Source organism: Magnolia sinica, chromosome 10 (assembly GCF_029962835.1).
Source record: "Magnolia sinica isolate HGM2019 chromosome 10, MsV1, whole genome shotgun sequence".
Lineage (NCBI taxonomy): Eukaryota > Viridiplantae > Streptophyta > Magnoliopsida > Magnoliales > Magnoliaceae > Magnolia > Magnolia sinica.
In genome coordinates, this window is record NC_080582.1 from 63890239 (window position 1) to 63914178 (window position 23940).

Genomic DNA, 23940 nt, shown 5'->3' on the forward strand with positions numbered 1-23940 from the left:
GAAAGGGAAACCCAGACAACTACAGTGAAAGACGCCAAGTTATGGAATGTGCTACCTGGAGAACCAGAGTGCAGCTGCCGTGTTGTGTTAGGGTGGAAAGGGCTACCAAGATAACCTAAGTTCAGTCGCCATGCCCTCTCCAAATGAAAAGCAGCTGCTGCAGAGCACGGTGGAATGTTAGGCTTGATGAGTTTAATTAGCCTTGGGGCTTTTGGCATATTGGTTAGGTTCTTAACATTGACTTATTAAAATCCTCAAATGAAAGTTATTTGTGGTGTAGGCAACCAAACACAAGTTAACTTCTTTTATTTTTATGAATAAAAGCAGATATCGAGGTGCATTAGGAAATTCAAAGGAATATATGGTAAAACACATGCAGTAACTCTTTTAATCTTTGCTCTGCCTGAAAGGTTGGTTTCCCCACTTCCTTTACATTCCTCAACACCTTGTTTAGGATACGTAACATACGTTGGGTTCGGATTTGGAATAGAGACTCATCTCAATTTTGTTCCATCCACCTCCTTATTCAGGTTCTGCTATCTACTTCAACATCACAAAATGGTCAACAAGATCATCTAATTAGGAAGAATTTTGGTTTATGGAAAATTCATCATTGTGCTTGTTAAATGCATAGTTCCAATCTTTTTATTTTTTATTTTCTTGATTGTATCCTATAGGCATATCTGTATGTAAATACGCTACGTATGCATCAGGTGTGTAGTCAGCACTCGAATTTTTGGACACTTTGTTCCTTAGTGTTACTCTTTGATACATTTGAATATGTTATGGTGATCAATAACCTGTAACTGACCAAATGAACAAGAAAATCAAAGATAAGGTGAACGAAAATCATGAACCAAAACAAATTTATGTAGTTCGCCACAATGTCTAGCTCTGTCCACTAGGAAATACCAACCATAGTTGTTTGGTTGTTCGAAAAGGAAATACAAGATGATAGCCACAATGAAAAAGAAGGAAAGAGTCTCAGATCTTCAAGACTTCCCTTCTCCAAGATGATCTTCTTCTTTTATTTTGCTTGATACTCTTCACCATTCGTGTGCCTCACACTCACGCCCCAATTGCACGTGCTCACCAGACAAAGCAATAAGTTCTTGCACAACCTCCTTCATCGTAGGCCTCTCATCACCTTTCACTAGTAGGCATCGTGTTGCAATGTCCGCTACAGCTTGTAATTCCTCCATTTTTACTTCTCTTACTACTTTCTCATCCAAAATCTCTATGAAGTTATCATTCCTAACATAAGATAAAAAGACCATTGGCAAATTATGATACTCAACTGATGAATCAGGGCAAATAGGCTTCCGCCCTGTTAAAAGCTCTAGTAAAACCACCCCAAAGCTATAAACGTCGCTCTTTTCTGTTAATTTTCCGGTATTGAAGTATTCGGGGTCCAAGTATCCATACGTTCCAAGCACCATAGTTGAGACCTTTGTCTTGTCAAGTGGAACTAATCTTGAAATTCCAAAATCGGCTACCTTTGGAGTATAGTTCTTGTCCAAAAGTATGTTGGAGGACTTGATGTCTCTATGGAATATAGGTGTGGAAGTAGAAGAATGAAGGTAGGAGAGAGCCCCTGCAGTATCGATTGCGATTCGAAAGCGTGATTTCCAAGAAACACGGTCGGAAGGATTGTCATTTTCATGGATTTTCTGGTACAAGGTTCCATTTGAGATGTACTCGTAAACCAACATGGGAACTTGCGTCTCCAAACAACAGCCCAAGAGCTTCACTACATTCCTATGATTGATTTCAGTTAAGATGACAACCTCATTTATGAACTGATCGATATGGCTTTTGTCTGCAACTTGAGACTTCTTAATGGCTACTATCGAGCCATCCTTGAGGATTCCTTTGAAAATAGAACCATTCCCACCACTACCTAATATATTGCTGATATGATAGTTGTTTGTGGCCTTTTTGAGCTCTCGAGCGGAATAGATTTTTGGGGATCTGGTAGATCCATGCAGATAAGACAATTGTTGTTGTAACAAGATGCCACCATTCATTCTGAAGTATTTTGCTCGGACATTCGCCAGATTTGTCTTACGTCGAACCCAGAAACAACCAACCAAACAAAGTGCTATAGTGCATAGGAGGGTCCCTAAATAGAAAACAAAAAAGACTGTTAAATGGGGATATCTGGCAGATCTTGTAACTTTTCTGAAATAATTTAAATAAAATTAAATTAAATTTAAATAATAACAATAATAATAATAATAATAATAAAGGGGAACCGGTAAGGTGCGGCCCCCACTTCACCCAACACGGTGCAACCCCGACCATTTGTCCTACCTTGATGTATATGCTGTATATCCAAGTTGTCCATCCATTTTTCCAGCTCATGATAGGGCATGAGCCCAAAAATGAAGCAGATTCAAATCTCAGGAGAACCACACCGCATTAAACAGTTGTGATTTACCTTTAAAAACTTATTATGGGCCATAAAAGTTAGCTGATACTTCTTTTCTTTTTTTCCTTCATCCAGGTCTGTATGACCTCATCAACCGGTTGGATGGAAAATAAACATTTCGGTGGACATTAAGTTGGGCCCTTGTAAGTTTTTAACATGGGTGTTCAATCACCACTGTTTACTATGTTGTGGTCCACCTAATATTTGGATCTGCTTCATTTTTAGTCTCATGACCTGAAATGACCTGGAAAAATGGATGGACAACGTGGATATACAATACATACATCAAGGCGGGCAACATGGTTAAGGCCACGCAGGGTACCTAATCCGATTCCAAATATAAAGGGTTACAAAGGAGGGTTCAAGTTCGAAAGTTGTAAAAAAAAAAAAAATGTTGGACCTTTTCATGTGCAGTTGTTTATGGGTTCGTTGACTTTGTTTTCTATTATTTATTGATTATTGTTTGGTTTGAGAACGTGTGAGGAGCATTTTGGTACGGGGATTGATATTTCCACTCCCCGTTATTATTTTTTCTTCAATTGCTAATAATGGCCTTTTAATGAGCTTGCTAGTTGAAAGCATCGAGGTGACCATGGACACTCGAAAATTGAAATTTTGATTTGTTTATTTAAGGTAAGGCCCATTTCGGGGATTACATAAATAAATATATCAGTTGCTTGGGCTATGTGTGTTGTTTATTTAAGGCCCAATATGGGATTGTATACATATAAATATAGCAGTTGTAGATATATGTGTATGTGAGAAGATGTGGTTTTTACTATTAAAAAAAAATTATCCTAATAGCAGTGATATTCCCCTAACATGCCTTTGACTCTCTATATTTACCAAATTGTTCCTCTGTATGTACGGATGGAGCATGAGAAGTCAAAATTACGTTGGCAGTGGCTGAGCCTGCACAGGAGGAACGGCCCGAAATTCCTTAGGCTTCACAGTCGGCTCTCCGGTCTCAGCCACATTCGCTGGTAATTGCGCAAAGATCTTGAAGCTGGGAAATTCGGCTCATCTCCCTCAAAAATCAGGTAGGAAATTTGATCGGTAACATCGACCGCATCATGGGGTTGATGGACAGACAACATGCATCCCCACCAATCAGCACACAGAGTTGGAAGCAGCAACCGAACAATCTCGCTAGGCACTTGTGTGCCCTGAGCCTCATGTTACAAAGGCTCGACTAGGAGAAAGTGTATGTGTCCTAGCACAAACCTTAGGAACCACCAAGCTCGCCAAATTAGACTTGTAGCATACAATAGAAAGAAGAAGGCGAGCTCAGGGGAAGACCTCAGAGGTCACGACAGAAAATGAAGTTCCCTGGAGGGCACAGATGAAAGAAATTTCATATCAGCTCGGGGACATTCAACAAGCCTGAGCTAAGGCCCCAACCTCCGTAGACATTCTACTCGAGCAAACTGAACCACCGTTTACAAACAACATCATGCAACCCCAATTACCATCCAGATTCCAGTTGCCCAAATAACTCCAAAGTAAAGTTCGGAGGACCCGACTAAGCATTTAGAATCCTTTAGAGCATGGATGGAGCTCCATGGTACTTCTAGACCTGCATTGTGTAGGGCATTCTCGCTAACGCTAGCGGAAGCCGCTTGAAAGTGGTATAGGAACCTAAAACCAACATTCATTGTCTCGTTTGCGCAACTCAGCATGGCATTTGCTACCCAATTCATTCGGTGAAAGGACAAAAGAAAACCCGCGACCCACCTCCTCACGATAACATAGAGAGGATGAAGTCTTGAAAGATTACATTATAAGGTTCAATGCTAGGGTTGTCCAGGTTGCCCTCATAGCCATGATGCCCGACCTCAAGTGAGGAAAATTCATTTTCTTGATTGGGAAGAACTCCCCGATGCCTCTTGCCAACCTCCTTAACTGAGCTCAAAAATATTCTAACATTGAAGAGTTATTCAGTGCGTAGAGCCACTTAAGGCGAAAACAACTCGGCGAGAGACAGGAAAAGAAAGGAAGGGAAGGAGGTGCCAGCGCGAACTCCAAGAGGAGAAATGATAACGACTAGAGCAATGTTCCCCGATCCATCTGACCTCTGGAAAATTGGTTCCACAGATATACACCTCTATGAATACCATACCAAAACAAGTACTAATGGGATAAAAGAATCCTAAGGTAGCCAAACACGATGAGCGATGACCCATAAAAGAGGGACAACAAGAAATACTATCACTTTCATCGAGATCACGGTCATAACACGGCCAAGTGTTTCGACCTCAATGAGGAGATCGAATCTCTTATCCGAAAGGGACATCCGCGTAAATTCATTGACAGAGGCAAAGAAGACCGACCATCAAGATAGTAAGAGTGACATGAGGAGGCCGACAACAATGGAATAGGTGAAATACGCACCATCTTTGGAGGACCCGTCGAAGATGGAAACTCAAACTAGGTGCGTCGAGCTCACGCTCGAAGTGCAATCAACATTTAAGGAGAGCATCATGTTTACCTTATCGGGAGGCCCAGCAAGGAACCTAGGATGGATTCATGCAGTGTCACCTTCACTAAAGAAGACACATGTGAGAGTCAACATCCACACGACAACTCCCTAGTAGTCACAATGACCGTCGCTAACCACAAGGTGCACAAAATATAGGTCGACAATAGGAGCTCGACTGATATCCTGTTCGCCGTCGAATTTGATAGAATGGAAGTCGGGAGATCAAGATTACGACCTTTGCAAGCTCCTCTACTCGACTTTGTATGGGGAAAAGTGACCTCAGAAGGAAGTGTTTTCCTGCTTGTAACAGCCAGCAAAGGTACTAACTAGGTCACCACTATGGTCAACTTCCTTGTGGTAGAATGCCCCTTAGTGTACAATGTGATCCTGGGCAGGCCATCCTTAAATGCCATGCGAACTGTGATATCCACCTTCCACCTCGCTACGACTAGCACAAAGCCTGGCAATACTATTCGACAACTCTTCGAGAAAAGGCACAACGACACAAGCAATGTGAATCACGTTTTTAGATCCATGAGAAGAAACTGTCAAAAGAAGGTCACCAATGGAGGATCTCATTGTGAAACAACTCTCCAAAGCTGACCCATCCCGTACTGTTCAAGTCAGATTGTTACTCGATCTACAATTTTAGAAGGAAATAGCTGACCTACTGAAACAACGCGCTGATGTATTTTCCTAGTCACACTAGGATATGCTCAGTATAGATCCAAGAGCTATGATCCATCGACTAAACATAGACCCCAATCACAAGCCTGTAAGATAGAAAATGTGAGCATGTGATCCCGAAAGGTATGTGGCATTCGGTGAGGAGGTCAGCAAGCTCCTTGAAGATGGTCGGTGAGGAGGTCAGCAAGCTCCTTAAAGATGGATTCATCGAGGAGATACGTTACCCCGATTAATTAGCTAATGTCATACTAAAAAAGAAAGTCAATAGGAAGTGGCGAGTTTGCATAGATTATACTGACCTAAATAAGGCTTGCCCGAAGGACCTCGTCCCTCTCCCAAGGATTGATTAGTTGGTAGAAACCATTGCCAAGCATGCACTCCTCAGCTTCATGGATGCATTTTCAGGGTACAATCAAAACACAATGCACAAGTGTTGAGTGTCAAATATTTCATATTTTCCCTAATTATTCCTTGGTTTTATGAACATGATAGTGCTTAATAGATATATTTTTACTTGTTTTCTCTTACAAGGTGATTTCGAAAGCTTTAGAGAAAAGGTCGTTAAAAGCGATGAATTAATGCTCAAGAGATTGCCATAGTAAAGCTTGGAGATTTGAAAGCCAAGAATGGAGAATTCACATGCCAAAGACCCAAGGAAACCAAGTACAAAGGATGAAAAAAAGACTAGAGAAGATTGCTTAATCCATAGTAGAAAACAGACAAGTTCGTTCCGACCGAAACCACACAAAACAATCTAGCAGCCAATGATGAAATTTAGGGCTAATTTGGTTCTATCAAAGTATAATTTGGTCCGATAGAAAAAAATTTCGGTCCGACCGAAGGTAAGATTCGGTGCGACCGAAAGTGCACAAAAAGCACCATCGTTAAAAGGAATTAATTCGGTCCAACCGAACCCAAGCTCGTTGTGACCGAAACGGGTAACCGTTGGAGCCAAAATCCAGTCACAATTCAAACTCAACTTTGGTCCAACCGAAGCATAACTCTGCCACGTAAATTTGATGTGGTTTCAAAGTCGGTCCAAGCAAACCTTATAAATATGGGTCTTTTATTTGTTTATAAGGATGAATTAGTGTTAAAGGAGTAGAGCAAAGGGTGGAGCAGCCTCCCAAGAGTTTTTCTTCTTTCTTAGTTTATTTTTAATGTTTTATTTAAGAGATTTGGTTTTAATCATAACGATGGTTACCTAAACCTCTTAGCTATGACTAAGAGGGGAAGCTTGTCGTTTGTTGGGATGTTTATCTTGCTTTAATTCATGTTTATGTTGAACTTCATTGATTTATATCTTGAATTAAGGAATATTTTAGTTTTTTATGGTTTATTGTGACTCAAATTACAATAGATGTTGTGATAGCTTTAAATATCTTCTTATATGTTTTAATACTGTTGAGATTAGTAAAATTCATGATTCACCATCGTCTCCTGGGGATGGTGGATGGTTGAATTCACTTCCAATCATCATAATAGTGTTTCATGTGTGAACTATTTTAATGAGAAGTTTAGATTGTGCTTCAACTGTTTTATCTTCCAACTGAATAGGTTAGGACTCCGATTCCAGTTGTATTTTGTTGAATCAAGTAAGGTCGCATCTTAATAGCTATAAGTGGATCCTTAGCGCTCTAGTTCCCTCTTTGATTAATAATTCATTCACAATTATTCTCAACTCTCATAGATTTTAGTTTTAGTTCCAATTCTAGTTCTAGTTCTACTTACTTTCAGAATACGTACAAGTATAGTCCATGTGGATTCGACCTTGGTCTTACCGAGTTATTACTACATCGCGACCCTGCACTTGGGGTTGTGAAAAAAATTTTGGCACTGTTGTCGGGGACTTTGGCTACATTTTTTAAGATTAATTAGTATTGGAATTAGTTTAGAATTAGGGTTAAGTTTTTGCTTTGTTATGTAGATTGAGATTTTTTTTTAATTTATTCTTAGGAACGAACTTGGTTTTCTGCTTTGTAGGATCCTAACATAGAAACTACAATCTAGTGACTTCCTTCCAACTCTCTCTCTCTCTCTCTCTCTCTCTCTCTCTCTCTCTCTCTCTCTCTACTTTCACACTTCTCATTTATTGTAGTTTTCAATTTTTTTTATTTTATGTTAGATTCTAAACTTGAGGGTTGTGCGTATTTCATGCCCAATCGGGTTCGTGATAACACTCTCTGTCTCGTGAGTGAAGGAGGATTAGTTGAAGGGTTACTTATTAATCACCGAATTAGATACCACCTAAGATCATTTGAGTTAATTGAAGTAATGGATGCAAATCAACGTCAACACCCAATTGAGGAAGTCTAGGATGAGAATGAGGTGCATCATACACCCCCACCTCGTACTCTACGAGATTATTTACAACCAACGGGGGTGAGCACACCTTCCTGCATGATGTTTTCATTGAATGCAGGAACCATAGATGTTAAATCAAGAGTAATTCAACTCCTTCCTAAGTTTCATGAACTAGAATCTAAAAGTCCATACTTGCACATGAAAGAGTTCGATGAGATAATAGCCACATTGCACTTTCTAAATGTGTTCGAGGACATAATAAGACTGAAGTTGTTCCCTTTCTCCTTGAAAGAAAATAGTAAGTTGTAGCTGCAATCCTTAAGACCACGGTCCATTGGCACATGGGCTAAGATGACAAGGGAGTTCCTTAAAAAGTTCTTTCTGTATCATAAAATGAATATCCTAAAGAAAGAAATCATGAATTTTACACAAAAAAAGGGTGAGACCTTCCAATATTGGGAGCAATATAAGGATCTCATCAATTCATGTTCACAGCATGGCTACGAAACATGGTGGGTAACAAGCTTTTTCTATGATGGATCAACCTTGCCCATGCGCCAATTTGTGGAGATGATGTGTAATGGGGAATTCATGAACAAGGAAGCCGATGATGCGTGGGATTATTTTAATAAACTTACTGAAAACCCACAATTATGGGATACCTCCCCAAGACCCACCAATTCTAAGCCTTCTCAACCAAAGGAGAAAGGAGGAATCTATGTTTTGAAGGAAGAAGATGACATAAATACAAGAGTGGCAAATCTCACAAGGAAAGTCGAGGCCATGGAACTTATGAAGGCAGAACTATCAAACCCAATAAGGATGCGAAAGTTGTTTGTGGTATTTGTGCTTGCAACATATATACAACTGAAAGTTGTCCTACTATTCCTGTTTTTCAAGAGATATTGAATGAGCAATCAAGTGTAGTGAACAACTACCAAAGACCTTTCAATAGACCCACCTCAAATACATACAATTCCAGCTGAAGGAACCATCTAAATTTCAGTTGGAAGAATGGACAAACGGCTACTCCTTAAAAGGCCATTACTCAACTTCTTAATTAAAGAAAACCTTGATAGGATCCGGTTCTAAAGCACATCCAAAACTAAGAGCTTTTCAATCAGGGCACATTGCAAGCATTCCAAGACCTTACTAAGTCCATACAAAGGACTGAATCACACTTAGCAAATAGAGAGAAATAGACTTTTCCAACCCAACCTCTACCATTGCAAAATCGCAATGTCAAATAAGTGACCCGAGCTCTTCGCATAACATAGAGCAAGCTAAGTTTATCACCACTTTTAGAAGTGGAAAGATAATTGACAAATCTATTCTAGTGAGGGCTGAAAAGCCTAATGATCCAAAAAAAATTGAGACTGATAGACCTAGTATTGCCCCACAAGAGGAAGAACTAGAAAAAGTATGTAAGTCGGTTATGCCATTCCCCCAATGATTGATTGCACCAAAACCTATAACTAATTCTCAGGATATTCTAGAGGTGCTTAAGTAAGTGAAGGTCAATATCCCTGTATTGGATGTTCTTAAACAAATCCCTTCATATGCCAAATTTTTGAAAGATTTATGTACCAACAAAAGATAATAAAATATTCAAAAGAAAATCTTTTTGACAAAAAAAGTGAGTGCCATCCTCAAGCAAGATATGCCACAAAAATACAAAGATCTCAGTAACCCAACCATCACTTGTGTAATTGGGAACCATTGGATTGAGCACATACTTATTCACTTAAGGGCGAGTGTTAATTTGATCACTTTCTCGATTTAGAACAATTAGGTCTACGTGAATTACAACCCACCCTGACCATATTACAACTTATTGATCAATCGTCCATGTACCGAGAGGGATAATTGAGGATGTGTTGGTCCAAGTTAATAAATTCGACTATCCAATAAATTTTATTGTTCTGGATACTCAACCCATCGTAGATGTAAGCACTCAGATTTCCGTTATTCTTGGTCGCTCATTCCTTGTCACATCAAGTGCTATCATTAATTGTATGAATGGAATTATAAATTTATCTTTCAAAAATATGACATTGGAGCTCAAGATCTTTTTCAATATGAGAAAACAGTCGAAGATGTGGAAGATGTTGATGATATCCAGACATTAACATGATCGATTCTTTCGTGGAAGATATAGCACTTTTGACTCTATACTTTGACCCTCTAGAGATGTGCTTGGCCCACTCCCCTGATTTAGATGATGATGTGATTAGGGAGATGGATGCATTGCTTGATGTTGGGCCGGTACTTGAAGTTAATAGGTGAAGGCCACAATTTAAAACTTTGCCCCAAATTTTTCTAGTACCTCTACCATCTAACCTTAAAGCACCGAAGCTTGACCTAAAACTTTTACCCACTGATTTTAAATATGTCTATGCAGGTCAAGACGAGACATACCTGGTGGTTATTTCTTCCCACCTTAAGAAAGAATAAGAGAGTATGCTTATTTCTACTCGCATCGAGCATAAAGGATCCCTTCGATGGTCGATTGCGGACCTCAAGGGAATTGATCCTTTGATTTGTACTCACCGCATTCATCTCGAGGATCATACAAAGACCTCTCGACAACTACAACATCAGCTAAATCCAAATATGAAGAAAGTGGTTAAAGGAGACGTCCTTAAGTTTTTGGATGTGGGTATCATTTACCCTATATCTGATAGTCAATAGGTGAGTCCAACTTATGTTGTTCCTAAGAAGTCCAGAATCACCATCATAACCAATGCCGATAATGAACTTAAACCAACTAGAGTCATTACTGGTTGGAAAACGTGCATTGACTACAAAAAGTTGAATACCATCACAAGGAATGACCACCTTCCTTTGCCCATCATTGATCAAATTTTGGAAAGGCTGGTGGTCACTCTTATTATTGATTCCTTGATGGGTATTCAAGCTATAACTAAGGTTGTTCACGAGTCAAGCTAGCTCGAAATGCTCGCTCGACTCGGCTCGATTCAACTCGGATTGACTCGGCTTAAAAGGCTAACTCAAGGCGAGTCAAGCTTATTTACTAAAGCTCGAGTTGAGTTCAAGCCAAGTTCGACTATAGTGTATTTCAACTCGACTCGACTCGAACTCGACTTAACTTGAAGCTCGAGCTCGAGCTCAAGCTCGGCTCGAGTAATATATTTTAATAATATATATTATATTATTATATTAATATTAAATATAATATATATATATATTTAAGTTTTAAAAAAAAAGAAGTCAAAACTTAAAAGTTTTTACTAAAAAACCCTACCTGACCCTACCCGTCCCCATTCCCTCTTTTTCTTTCCCTTACCCTACTGAGGTAAACTCGACTCAAACCACTAGCTCGACTTGAACTCAACTCGAAAGCTTTGGCAAACAAGCCAATCTTCAATGTTGAGCTCGAACTCGAGTATAGCATGGACAAGTCAAGCCAATCTTAGCCCACCTCGACTCGACTCGGCTCGATGTACAGCCCTAGCTACAACCAGATAGAGATAGCCTTTGAAGATCAAGAGAAAACTACGTTCACATGTCCCTTTGGCACCTTTGCTTATCGAAGGATATCATTTGGATTGTGTAATGCCCCCGCCACATTCGAACGATGCATGTTGAGCATATTTTCTGACATGGTGGGACAATATTTAGAGGTCTTTATGGACAGCTTCTCTGTCTTTAGTCCATCCTTCAGCAAGTGTCTGAAAAATCTTTAAAATGCGCTAAAGCGATGTGAGAAAAAAAAATGGTTTTAAATTGGGAGAAATGTAATTTCATAGTTCTCAAGGGAATAATGCTTGGACATATAATTTCGTCCAAGGGAATTGAGGTGGATAAGGCTAAAATTGACCTTATCTCTAACATACCTCCACCAAAGAGCCTACGTGATGTGCGATCCTTCTTATGACACACTGGATTCTATAGACAATTCATAAAAGACTTTAGTCATCTCTCTCGTCCTTTATGTAATCTACTTCAAAAAGATGCACCCATACTGTGGACTGAGCAATGTCATGAAGCTTTCACTAAGTTCAAGGCTAAGTTAACTACCGCACCTATCATGTAACCACTCGATTGGAGCACTCCTTTTGAAATTATGTGTAATGCATTTGATTATGCTATTGGAGCAGTGTTAGGTTAGGGAAAAGAGAAGAAGCCCTATGTGTTTCACTATGCGAGTAGAACTCTAAATTTTGTCCAAGTGAACTACTTTACTATGAAGACTAAACTCTTAGCCGTAGTGTTCACCTTGGACAAATTTAGGTCTTACTTGATCGAATCTAAGATCATTATCTATACAGACCATGTGGCGCTGAAGTACCTTCTTTCTAAGAAGGATGTCAAGCCTTACCTGAAAAGATGGATCCTTCTACTCCATAAATTTGACATAGAAATACGAGACAAAAAGGGAGTAGAGAACGTAGTGGCTGACCATCTCTCTAGACTTGATCTCCTGATAAACAATTGTTTAAACTCTCCCAATTACCTTAGTTTGCGGACATTGCGAATTATCTTGCCACAAGTTTCACACCGACATATTGGACTGATAAGAAAAAATTCTTTGTTGAGGTACATAAGTTTTTATGGGATGACCCTTATCTGTTTAAATATTGTCCAAACTAAATTCGAAAATATGTGCCAGACAATGAACATTAAAGTGTTATCTCCTTTTGTCACTCTCAGGCCTGTGGTAGTCACTTTTCTACTAAAAATACCAAGGCCAAAATTCTGTAGTGTGGCTTCTACTGGCCCATAATGTTCAAAGATACTCATGAATTTTGCAAAGCTTACGAGCGTTATAAAAAATTAGGAGGATTGTCCCGTCAAAACATGATATTATTGAACCTCATTCTAATTGTTGAAGCATTCAATTGCTAGGGCATTGATTTCATGGGACCACTCCCCCAATCATTTGGAAACATTTACATCTTGTTAGTAGTAGACTATGTTACTAAGTGGGTTGAGGCGATCCCGTGTCGGAATAGTGATCATCAAACGGTCATTCGATTATTAAAAGAAAACATCCCTTCCAAGTTCGGAACACCTCGAGTCATTGTAAGTGATATGTAGGTTCACACTTTTGCAATAGACCATTAGAAAACTTAATGAAGAAATATAGTATCTCTCACAAAGTCAGTACCCCTATCACCCGCAAACAAGAGGTTAAGCTGAAATTTTCAACAGGGAAATCAAACAAATTTTGAAAAAAAATCGTTAACCCTGATCGCAGAGATTGGTCAATCAGATTGTCTAATGCTTTATGGGCTTACCATACAGCTTACAAGACCCCGATCGGAATGTCTCCCTTTAGACTCATCTATGGGAAAGCTTACCACTTGCCTATAGAGTTAGAACATAAAGCCTACTGAGCTATAAAAAATATGAACTTTAACTTGGACAACGCTGGCTCGCTGCGCAAGCTTCAATTAAATGAACTTGAAGAAATCTAAAATGATGCATACGAGAACTCGAGAATTCACAAGGACAAGATGAAGGTGTTCCACGGCCGAAACATACTTCGAAAATTATTCATAATTGGTCAAAAAGTCATGTAGAATTCTCGGTTACATCTTTTTCCCGAAAGCTTCGCTCTCGTTGGACAAGCCCGTTCACTATTATGAACATTTATCCTCATAGGGCCATTGAGATAAAGAATCCAATGAATGACAACATTTTTGAAGTGAACGGTCATCATCTCAAGCCATTCGTTGAGAAGTCTAATTTACAGGAAATGTTCGTGCCTCTGATTGATTATTGTGTATTAGGATTGACCTCCCAGTCTAATGGAGGTTTAGTTAGGTTTATTGCTTTCGTAAGATTTAGGATTAGCATAGTTTTTTTAGTTTATTTTCATCCTAACCCATTTACATGATGAGAACTTTGGAAAAGCTTCATATCTCCATTTCAGGTAATATCTTACCATCACTTCCTTTTTCCTTTTCATTGCCTCATATGCATTAAATGTTTATCTCTTGTACATTGAAGACAACATAGATTTCAAGTTCCGAGGGGGTGGTGTTAGGTAGACTAATCAGTATTTTCTTAGTCTTGAGCAAAAAAAAAATCAATTTTTCAAGTTAAAAACCTGTTTGGAAAGTGATAGTTTGTGTATTTAAGAATGTTTTGAGTATAATGATAAGTTAAAGATCGAATTTTGAATTGTTGGAGTTTGATCAACTGAATAGACTATCGTTTACATTCTTTCAATTAATTGGTTAAGAGGAAGTTTGAATGTCATTTTAATCTAAATCACAGGACACATTCAATTTTCTTTCTATGAATAATGCTATAATTCCTAATTGTTAGTATGTGTATCATTGATAAATATTGAGAATTGAATCTGAAAAATACTATCCACCTTAAAAAGACGAACAAAATCAGTTTTAAAAAAAAATTAAAGAAAGATTGACAAAAAGGTCACATATGAAAAGAATGTGAAAAAATCGAAAAAAGACTAAAAGAAAAGGAATGAAAAAGAGACCGTCGATATAAAAATGCATAAACTAAAAAAAGAAGTAAAAGGGGATAAGTTCGGAATCGGTACTTGATTATTCAATCAATCTAGAGGTGATGTGTATGGCTAACATTACAAAATACTAGTACTTTTATGGAAGGTAAGTTGAATTCACTGAGCACGCAGGACAACTTGATATATGAGCTTATGCTCCTAATTGATTGATAAGAACCTATTTGATTGATTACTCATGAGATTCGGTTCTAGGTTTTCAAATGATCACTCTCTCTTCTTTGATTTCTACTCATTCATACTTGATTGCACAAAAAGATTGTTTTCTAAAAGTAATTTGAACATTGAGAATTGAGGATTTCTTCACGCATGATTTGCTCGGGACTAGCAAAATCCTGGTTGGGGTGTGTGTTGAGTGTCAAATATTGCATATTTTTCCCTAGTTATTCCTTAGTTTTATGAACATGATAATGCTTGATCGATCTATTTTTACTTATTTTCTCTTACGAGGTGATTTCGAGATATTTGGAGAAAAGGTCGTTAAAAGCGATGAATTATTACTTAAGAGATTGCCAAAGTAAAGCTTGGAGATTTGGAAGACAAAATGGAGAATTCATATGCCAAAGATCTAAGGAAACCAAGTACAAAGGATGAAGAAAAGACTAGAGAAGATTACTTGATCCACAATAGAAAACAGACAAGTTCAATCCGATCGAAACCAAGTTCGATCCGATCGAAATCGCACAAAACAATTTAAAAACCAATGATGAAATTCAAGGCTAATTCAATTCGACCAAAGGATAATTCAGTCCGACCAAAATAATTTTGGCCCGACCGAAGGTAAGATTCGATGCGACTGAAAGTGCACAAAAAGCTCCAGCACTGAAAGGAGTTAATTTGGTCCGACCGAAGGAAAATTAGGTTCAACCGAAACTTAAGTTCGGTCCAACTGAACCCAAGTTCAGTGTGACTGAAATTGGGTAACCGTTGAAGACAGAATAGAATCACAATTCGTACTCGACTTCAGTTCAACCGAAGAGTAACTTTGCTGCATAAATTTGATGCAGTTTCAAAGTTGGTCCAAGCAAACCTTATAAATATGGGTCTTTTATTTGTTTATAAGGACGAATTAGGGTTCAAGGAGTAGAGCAAATGGTAGAGCAACCTCCCAAAAGTTTTTCTTCTTCTTCCTTAGTTTATTTTTCATATTTTGTTTAAGAGATTTGGTTTTAATCATGTTGATGGTTAAATAAACCTCTTAGCTGGGGCTAAGAGGTGAAGCTTGCAAATTGTTGGGATGTTTATTATTGAGTGTCAAATATTGTATTTTCCCCCCTGCTTATATCTTGGTTTTATGAACATGATAATTCTTAATGGGTATATTTTATACATGTTTATATTGCGAGATGAGTCTAAGAGCTTGGATTGAAAAGAATGTTAAAAACATGGATTTGATGCTCAAGAATCACCAAGGCAAGGGATGGATCTTAGAAGACCAAGATTAAAGATTTAAAGACCCCAAGATTCAAGGAAAACAAGTGGAGAAGGAAGAAAGTCGAAAGTGCAAAGTACAAAAAATTAGAGAAATCGAACTTCATTGTTGATGCAATCGAACACCATTCGATGGCATTGAAGTAAATCAGAGACAGTTCAATGACATTGAGAATTATATGAAAATTGAGTTTGGTTGCTGGACAAATTGGATACATTTTTCAATTACATCGAATCCTTATTCGATTACTCAAAAACCTGCTCTATGACATCAAGGTTTTTAGAGATTTCTAGAGCAACTCGCTGGAGCATTCTGGACACTTATTCGATCACTCGAACACCTTCGATGATATCGAAGGACTGTTCGAAGACATCAAAGGAATGTTCGATGACATGAGAAGTTACACAATGTGATAAGCCTTACGCAGTGCATAAAGGTGCAACCTCCAGATTCGGTTTATGTTCAATGACATCAAAGGTTGTTCGATGACATCGAAGGCGTTATGCAGAGTACGTAAATTTGAGGCGGTTTTCAAAGATGGTCGAAAAAAGGCTATAAATATAGGTTCCCTAAGGAGTTCTAAACACAAATTAGGTTTCAAGAAGCAGAGTAAAAGGGTGGAGTAGCCTCCCAAGAGTTTTCCTTCTTTCTTTTTTTTTTTTCCATGTTTTGTTTAAGGGTTTTTAGTTCAATCATGTCTATGGTTGGATAAACCTCTTAGCTAAGGCTAAGAGGTGAAGCTTATAGTTTGTTAGAATGATTATCTTGCTTTTATTCTTGTTTTTCTTGAACTTCATTGATTTCTAAATTAAGTTTAAGGAATATTTTCAGTTTTCTATGGTTTATCGTGACTCAAATTATAATAAACGTTGTGATGGCTTTGAGTATCTTCTTATCTATTTTGATTTGTGGAGATTGGTAAAATTCTTTATTCACCATCATCTCCTGGGTATGGTGGATGGTTGGATTCCCTTCCAATCATCATAATGGTTCTTTATTCAATGAAAAGTTCTAAATTGCTTCCAACTGGATAGGATAGGACTTCGATTCCTGTTGGGTTTCTTGAATCAATTAAGGTAGCATCCTGATAGTTACAAGTAGATCCTTGGAGCTCTAGTTCCCTTTGTATTTAATAATTCATTCACTATTATTCTCTTTTATTCTAGATTTTAGTTTTAGATCTTGTTATAGTTCTACTTCTAGTTATTTTCAGAATACGTACAAGTTTAGTCCCTGTGGATAGTTATTATTACATTGCGATCCTGCACTTGGGTTGTGAACATTTATCTTACTTTGATTCACGTTTATGTTAAACTTCATTGATTTCTAGTTTGAATTAAGGAATATTTTCAATTTTTTATGGTTTATTGTGACTCAAATTACAATAGATGTTGTAATAGCTTTGAATATCTTCTTATCTATTTTGATGTTGTTTAGATTGGTAAATTTTGTGATTCACCATCATCTCCTAGGCATGGTGGATAGTTGAATTCCCTTCCAATCATCACAACAATGCTTCATGTGTGAACTATTTCAATGAGAAGTTCGGATTGTGCTTTAACTGTTTTATCTTCCAATTGGATAGGTTGGGACTCCGATTCCAGTTGTGTTTTGTTGAATCAAGTAAGATTGCATCTTAATAGCTACAAGTGGATCCTTGGCGCTCTAGTTCCCTCTTTGATTAATAATTCATTCATATTTATTCTCAACTCTCCTAGATTGTAGTTTTAGTTCCAATTCTAGTTCTAGTTCTACTTACTTTTAGAATACTTATAAGTATAGTCCCTGTGGATTTAACCTCGGTCTTACCAAGTTATTACTACATTGCGACCCTACACTTGGGGTTGTGAACAACAAGCATGACAAGCAAAAAATGACCTTCATCACCAACAACGATCGGTACTGCTACCGGGTAATGTCATTCGAGCTAAAAAATATCGGAGCAATGTACCAACGCTTGGTGAACAAAATGTTCGCCAAACAGATAGGGAGTACTATGGAGGTATACATGGACGATATGCTTGTCAAGAGTTTCAGGGCAAATGACCATGTAATAGATCTTAAGGAGATGCTCAGTATCTTAAGAAAATATCAAATGAAGCTAAACCTGAGCAAGTGAACATTCAACATCAACTCGAGAAAATTCCTATGCTTCTTAGTCAACAAGAGGGGGATAGAGGCGAACCCTGATAAGATCCGAGATCTCCTGAAGATGAGCTCCAATAGCACGATGAAGGAAATTCAACACCTCACAAGAAGAATGGCGGCTCTAAATAGATTCATTTCCCAGACCACAGACAAGTGCTTACCATTTTTAAAGAAGCTAAAAGGAATTAAGAAGTCAACCTAGATGGAAGAATGTGAGCGAGTGTTCCAACAGCTCAAAACATAGCTAGGGTCTCCAATGCTACTCTCCAAGTTGAAGTCTGGGGAAGAGTTGTTATTATACCTAGTGGTATCACCTACAGTAGCCTGCTCAGCCCTACTTCAAGAAGAAGTATACAATGACTAGTTTATAACATAAGCAAAGCCATGGTTGGCGCAGAGACGTAGTACCCGTATATAGAAAAGCTAGCGTTGGCATTGATCGTATTATATTGACGTCTCCGAATTTACTTCCAGGCTCATGATATTGTGGTCCTAATCAATAAACCACTTTGTCAAGTATTATAGAAATCAGGTGTGTTATGGTGACTAACCAGATGGGCGATCGAGTTAGGCAAATTTGGCATCATATACCGACCTGGAGTGGCAATTAAAGGACATGACGTCGCTGAATTTATTACTAAATGCACTTACCCCACCCTCTAGGAACAAATAGAAATCGAGCAAAATGAAGGATCCCAAGTGTGGACCCTCCACGTGGATGGGTCATCGAACTCTTAGGGAAGCGGAGCAAGGTTGATCCACGTCTCACCCAACATCGAGTATGCTTTAAGATTCGGGTTCTTATAGCCTCCAACAATGAAGTAAAATATAAAGCACTCCTTGCTGGTTTAAGACTAGCCAAAGTAATGGGAGCCAGAACATTGAAAATCTACAATGATTCTCAGCTTGTGGTAAACCAAGTCACTGTAAAAAATTAGGCCAAATGAGAGAAAATGATCGCCTATCTACTGAAAGCTAGGGATTTGTTTGAGGGGTTCAACAAGTACGAGGTCATACTGGTCCCCAAATCAGAAAATTACAAAGCGACACTCTAACTAAGCTCGCTTCGGCCATCGATGATGACGTCATTAGGACCATAGCAATCCAATTCTTGCCCAAGCCAAGCATCAACAAGCCCGACGAAAAAAAATGAAACTCTCCCGATAAACCGACCACCGAGCTGGACAAACCCAATTATCTGCTATCTACAATAGGGCGAGCTACCTGAGGACAAGTTGGAAGCTCGAAAGATCAAGTATTGATATGCTTGGTATACGATACTAGGGGACGTCCCATATAAATTAAAAAATAAAAAATAAATTCTCACTGTCATATCTACGACTTGATGAAGCCAAATATATACTGAGGGAGATCTACGAAGGCATATGAGGAAATCACTCAGGTGGAAGGACCCTAGCCCATAAAGTAATCCGACAAGGACACTATTAGTCCACAATCCATGAAGACGTGAAGCAGTTCATGAGGAAGTGTGACAAGTGTCAATGCTTCGTGACAATGCCACGATAACCACCTAAGAAAATGACCCCACTAAGTGGCCCATGACCCTTTGCATAATGGGGGGTCAACATCATAGGACAGTTGCCAATGACAAACCTATTTCACCATTATTACCATCGACTATTTTACCAAATGAGCAGAGGCCAAGCCCCTAGCAAGGATCACTGAATAGAAGATGATCGACTTCATCTAGAAAAATATTATTTTCAAGTTTAGCATCCCCCACACCATTGTTACTGACAACGGCAAACAGTTTGGCAATGCTCGTTTCTAAGGACTATGCGAAAAGCTTAGCACTCGCAATACTTTCGCCTCACCTCAACACCCCTATGCCAACAAACAAGTAGAGATAGTCTATAAGATTATAAAAAGCTACCTCGAAACCAAGCTCGAGAGATTCAAACTAACCTGGACGAAAGAGTCGTCACACGTCCTGAGGACATATTGAACCATTGCTTATTCAACAATCGGAAAAACTCCATTCTCTCTAGCTTATAGTACGGAAGTTGTGGGTCTAGCAAAGATCGTAAAACCTCAAGATGGACCGAGCTATTTGATATAGAGAAAAACGATGAGAAGATGATGCTAAGTCTCGACCTGCTCGAAGAATTAAGGGAAAAAGCATAAGTGACGGTCGCCGCCTACCAGCATAGGGTTGCTCGACATTACAACACAATGGTTAAAGTGCAGAGATTCTCAACATGAGACTTGGTACTTCGAGAGATCTTTCAGGGCACTAAGGAGCCCAGCTCGGGAGCCCTAGGACCGAACAGGGAAGGACCCTACATGGTCACTGATATAGTCCAACCAGGGACATACTAGCTGGAAGACATGCAAGGACCCCTACCCCATCCATGGAAAGCCGATCACTTAAAGATCTATTATTACTAAAAATGAAGTCGAAGAATCCTACAAGGACATCTCAATGAACTAAACTGACTCTTCACCTCAAGTACCAATTACTAGCTGACAATCGAACGCTACCGTAAAAACTTCCATTCCTGAGTGCAAGGAAAAAGTTTTTCATGCTCGACCATTATTCTACTAAGTCTACCTGTTGGATCGGTATTCTACTAAATTTGAATGTAGGTAACCCCAATTAGTTAGGAAAAGACTTAAATGAGGATGATATGTATTGCATATGTGCATCTGCGTGCATGCGTGCACACATAGGAATCATCCTCTTTTCGTTTTATATTTGGTTGAGAGTTTAGATCCTTGGGATAACCTCATCATAATTCCTTATTCCGCCGTGTTAATACAAATATTACTTCATTATCCAAATTAGTTTATTGAATTTCTTTCGTCTTATGTACAGTTGCTTCTTCCAATATAAATAAATAAATAAACTTTCCCTTTCACTAGTTTTAACATTTTGAAACAAAGAAGGGGATGTATCCATTGTGAAACAAAACACCCGTAGCAGAATTTTGTTACAAATGAATCTTACTATTTTCTGATGGTATGGAGCGGGCAGAAAGCTTTTGTTACGAGTCCTACCCACCATTATATTTTCCAAAACATCGGGAATTAAGCAATTATGAAAAGGCAAAGAATTACTACACATAATGTCAAGAAAAAGCAGAATGAGTGATGATGATAGTCTGACCTATGAGAACCATGGATATTGGGATGATTTCACGTGCCCTGCTGCAGCCGTTCCCACCTGTTCTTCCATCTCCTTTGGTCCCGGTTGGACATTCACATACAAAGCCAGGGACGGTGTTCCTACATTTTGCTCCTTCCACACAAGGACTACCACTGATAGACTCGTCACATTCATTAATATCTGTTTTTTCAGTCATACCAAACACCATAAAACCAAGTGATAATACAAGAAAATCCGTAAGCTTATATCTTCTTTAGGGTCGGGTTCAAACCACTGAGCCGATAGTTGGTAGCTGCCATCCAGTTGAGCTACGAGCTAACAGTCACAAATTTGGGTGGATAGCTTTCCATCGGTAACCCAGTGCAGGACCCGCAAACCCACCCTATAGAATTTCAAGACCTGTTTGGATAGTTGAAAATTAAAAGAAAATAAAGTGGATGACTTTTCTCGTAATGAGACATTTCACTCTATATAACAAAGAATATTGAGTTTCAAAAGACAATTATTACCAAATACCATAGTGAAATTCTCACAGAAAAGATACCGGGTGACCCGGATGAGAGCTTTATAACATTTCCACTTCCTATCCAAGCAGGGCCCTAAAATGGAATCCATGGGAATCCATGTCTCAAGAAATCTTGGGCAATCACCATTGAGTAATCATTGCTATTTTGATTTCTTTTCTTTTCTTCTCGTACTATTTAAAAGCGAGTAAAAAATAATAAGCTGCCATTAAACAAGGATTACATAACTCACCTTGGCATCCTTGAGAACCATAGAGATAAGGATTCCCTCTGTATCCATCTGAGCAATTGCACCGATACCCATAATTTGTGTTAGAGCAGGAGGCATTGCTGCCACATGCGTTGGACGGTTCCCCACAGCTCCCTCTTATTGACCATTCAAGCCTCATACTAATCCTTGCTGTTTTATCAAAATCAAGAAGATCTGACTCTTTGAAAGTGTACCTCCCATCTTCAATAAAGAACCCGTAGCTGCATGCGCTGATACTTGATTTTGAGGAATGGAGAGAAACCAGTACCATCTTTCTCAACTGCGGAAGTCCTGCTTCGCAACAGCCTTGACCCTTGCAAGAACCGTTAACAATGCTCTCCTTTGTAGGACATTCCGAGTAGCATCCGTTGTATGACAAGAGCTTATCCATGGCCGTTACCATTCCCGTTGTGTTACAACCTATGACTATGAATTTGTTTGTTGCGGCCGGGACGACAAAAGGACTTTCTTCAGACAACCAAAAGATTGAACTTTTTGTATAGTTTGATGATGGGCAAATCTTGACAATAAAGTCTGTCCAATTGATGCGCACTTCTTCTTGCAATATCTCGACGAGTTGAAGCCTCGATTCCATTAAGTACCCAGACAAGTACGGAATGTTTTGGCTGCAATTAATTTCAAAGCCTTTGTAAAAGCAATGGGAGTATCCAATTCCGAATGGGTAGCTAATATCAATGTCACCGCATTTCCTGGGGCAGTCGGCAATTGATGTGGAGTCGATGGCTCTTGCATTAGTGGATGAGAGATGGGTCAATGACAAGAAGATGAAGCAGCAGAAAAGTGTAACCATGGATGACATGCTTTAGGTTGAGTTTTCCTTGCAATTTTAGTAGTTTTTTTTTTTTTTTTTTTGGACACGATATATCTTTGTACATATGAGCAGAGGGAGCACAAAGCGAAGATTTCACGTAGGCGCCACAAAATCGAGGCTCACCTAGTTGTAGCAGTTATTTTGCTCCATCGTCAACGTCTCGAAGTTGATCAAGAGAACAATGACAGCGTTATAGTCAATGTGGTGTATCCTTTATTTTTTTTAGTTTATACAACCGAGGAGCATGTTTTGGAGATCATGGCCGTTGATCTAATGGTCCCTATAGTATGGACGATGACCCAAAAATCTACCCCATAATATCCAAACAAATCAATTGGTTGGTGGCCCAAGAATGTACGGTTAAGAAGTTAAAAGCTGCAATTTCTGTATTGAACTGAATAAAGGAGAATTATTGGATGGCTAGGATCTCTGAACTGGCTTTTTCGTTTTCTTGTTAATTTTCTTTTCACCCAAGGATAATGTATATATTTCAGTTGAGGATCATTGAAGTCATACATGACGAAATGGGCCCCAAGCCTGGAACCTGAATCGTTAGTTACTAGATGTTGGTACGATGATATTCATAATCCAAAGTCCACATGCCTCGTAGTAATAAGTGGCAAGCTTTGTTTTTTGTGCATCAAAAGCCATATTAGTGTGTTCTTTACATGCATCTTGAATTGCTGCCATCCTGGCCTACGAATGGATATAGCGTATGTCAATCTGAACCGTTCATCAGGTGGATTTTATGTAGATTTTGCATGGTACAAAAACCATAGGTAGGACAATTCCCATCTTTCGATCCGAACGGTTTTGAATGCATCTGGGAAGTTGCCTTCCATTTTCATGCTCATTCGAAGGCCACAGATCAAATAGCTAGGTTGTATGTTGGTCTGGATTACCGTTGCTTTTCGTTTTGATAGACCGTCCACAGTAGCACTCACTGGATGAATAGACCATTTGGGGACAATTTCCTACGACTGCTGTAGGGAGCCTTTGCGAGAAAAAGCTCCTTGGGCCTATCATGATGCGTGTGACATCTACCTTGTCCAAAATCAAGCCTTTTCAAAACTCTAGTTTTCAAGACCACTGGAATGGTGGGATTGGGACATCCAGCCGCTGAAACCTTCCTAGGGCCACCATGATGTTTATTTCCATCCAAACCCTCCGTAAGGTGAGTCCCATTGGGATGAAGATAAAAGCAAAACA

The 23940-nt window shown here is 38.9% G+C and overlaps 1 protein-coding gene and 1 non-coding gene across 3 annotated transcripts; both read right to left on the minus strand.

The window, feature by feature from the left end:
• Nucleotides 1-844: 844 nt before the first annotated feature.
• Nucleotides 845-23193, minus strand: LOC131216881 (wall-associated receptor kinase 5-like). Of its 2 annotated transcripts, none has more exons than XM_058211478.1 (3): nucleotides 21882-23193; nucleotides 21126-21257; nucleotides 845-2122 (listed from the first exon to the last, which is right to left on the minus strand). In XM_058211478.1, exons 1-3 carry the CDS (start codon nucleotides 22717-22719, stop codon nucleotides 1047-1049), a joined length of 2046 nt encoding a protein of 681 aa, XP_058067461.1. In that variant the 5' UTR covers nucleotides 22720-23193; the 3' UTR covers nucleotides 845-1046. The 2 variants fall into 2 exon arrangements, with proteins under 2 accessions (XP_058067461.1, XP_058067460.1); XM_058211477.1 differs by having other exon boundaries at nucleotides 21126-21305.
• Nucleotides 8301-8403, minus strand: LOC131217950 (small nucleolar RNA R71). Its single transcript, XR_009157530.1, has one exon. It is a non-coding gene; the product is annotated as a small nucleolar RNA R71 (small nucleolar RNA).
• Nucleotides 23194-23940: the final 747 nt, after the last annotated feature.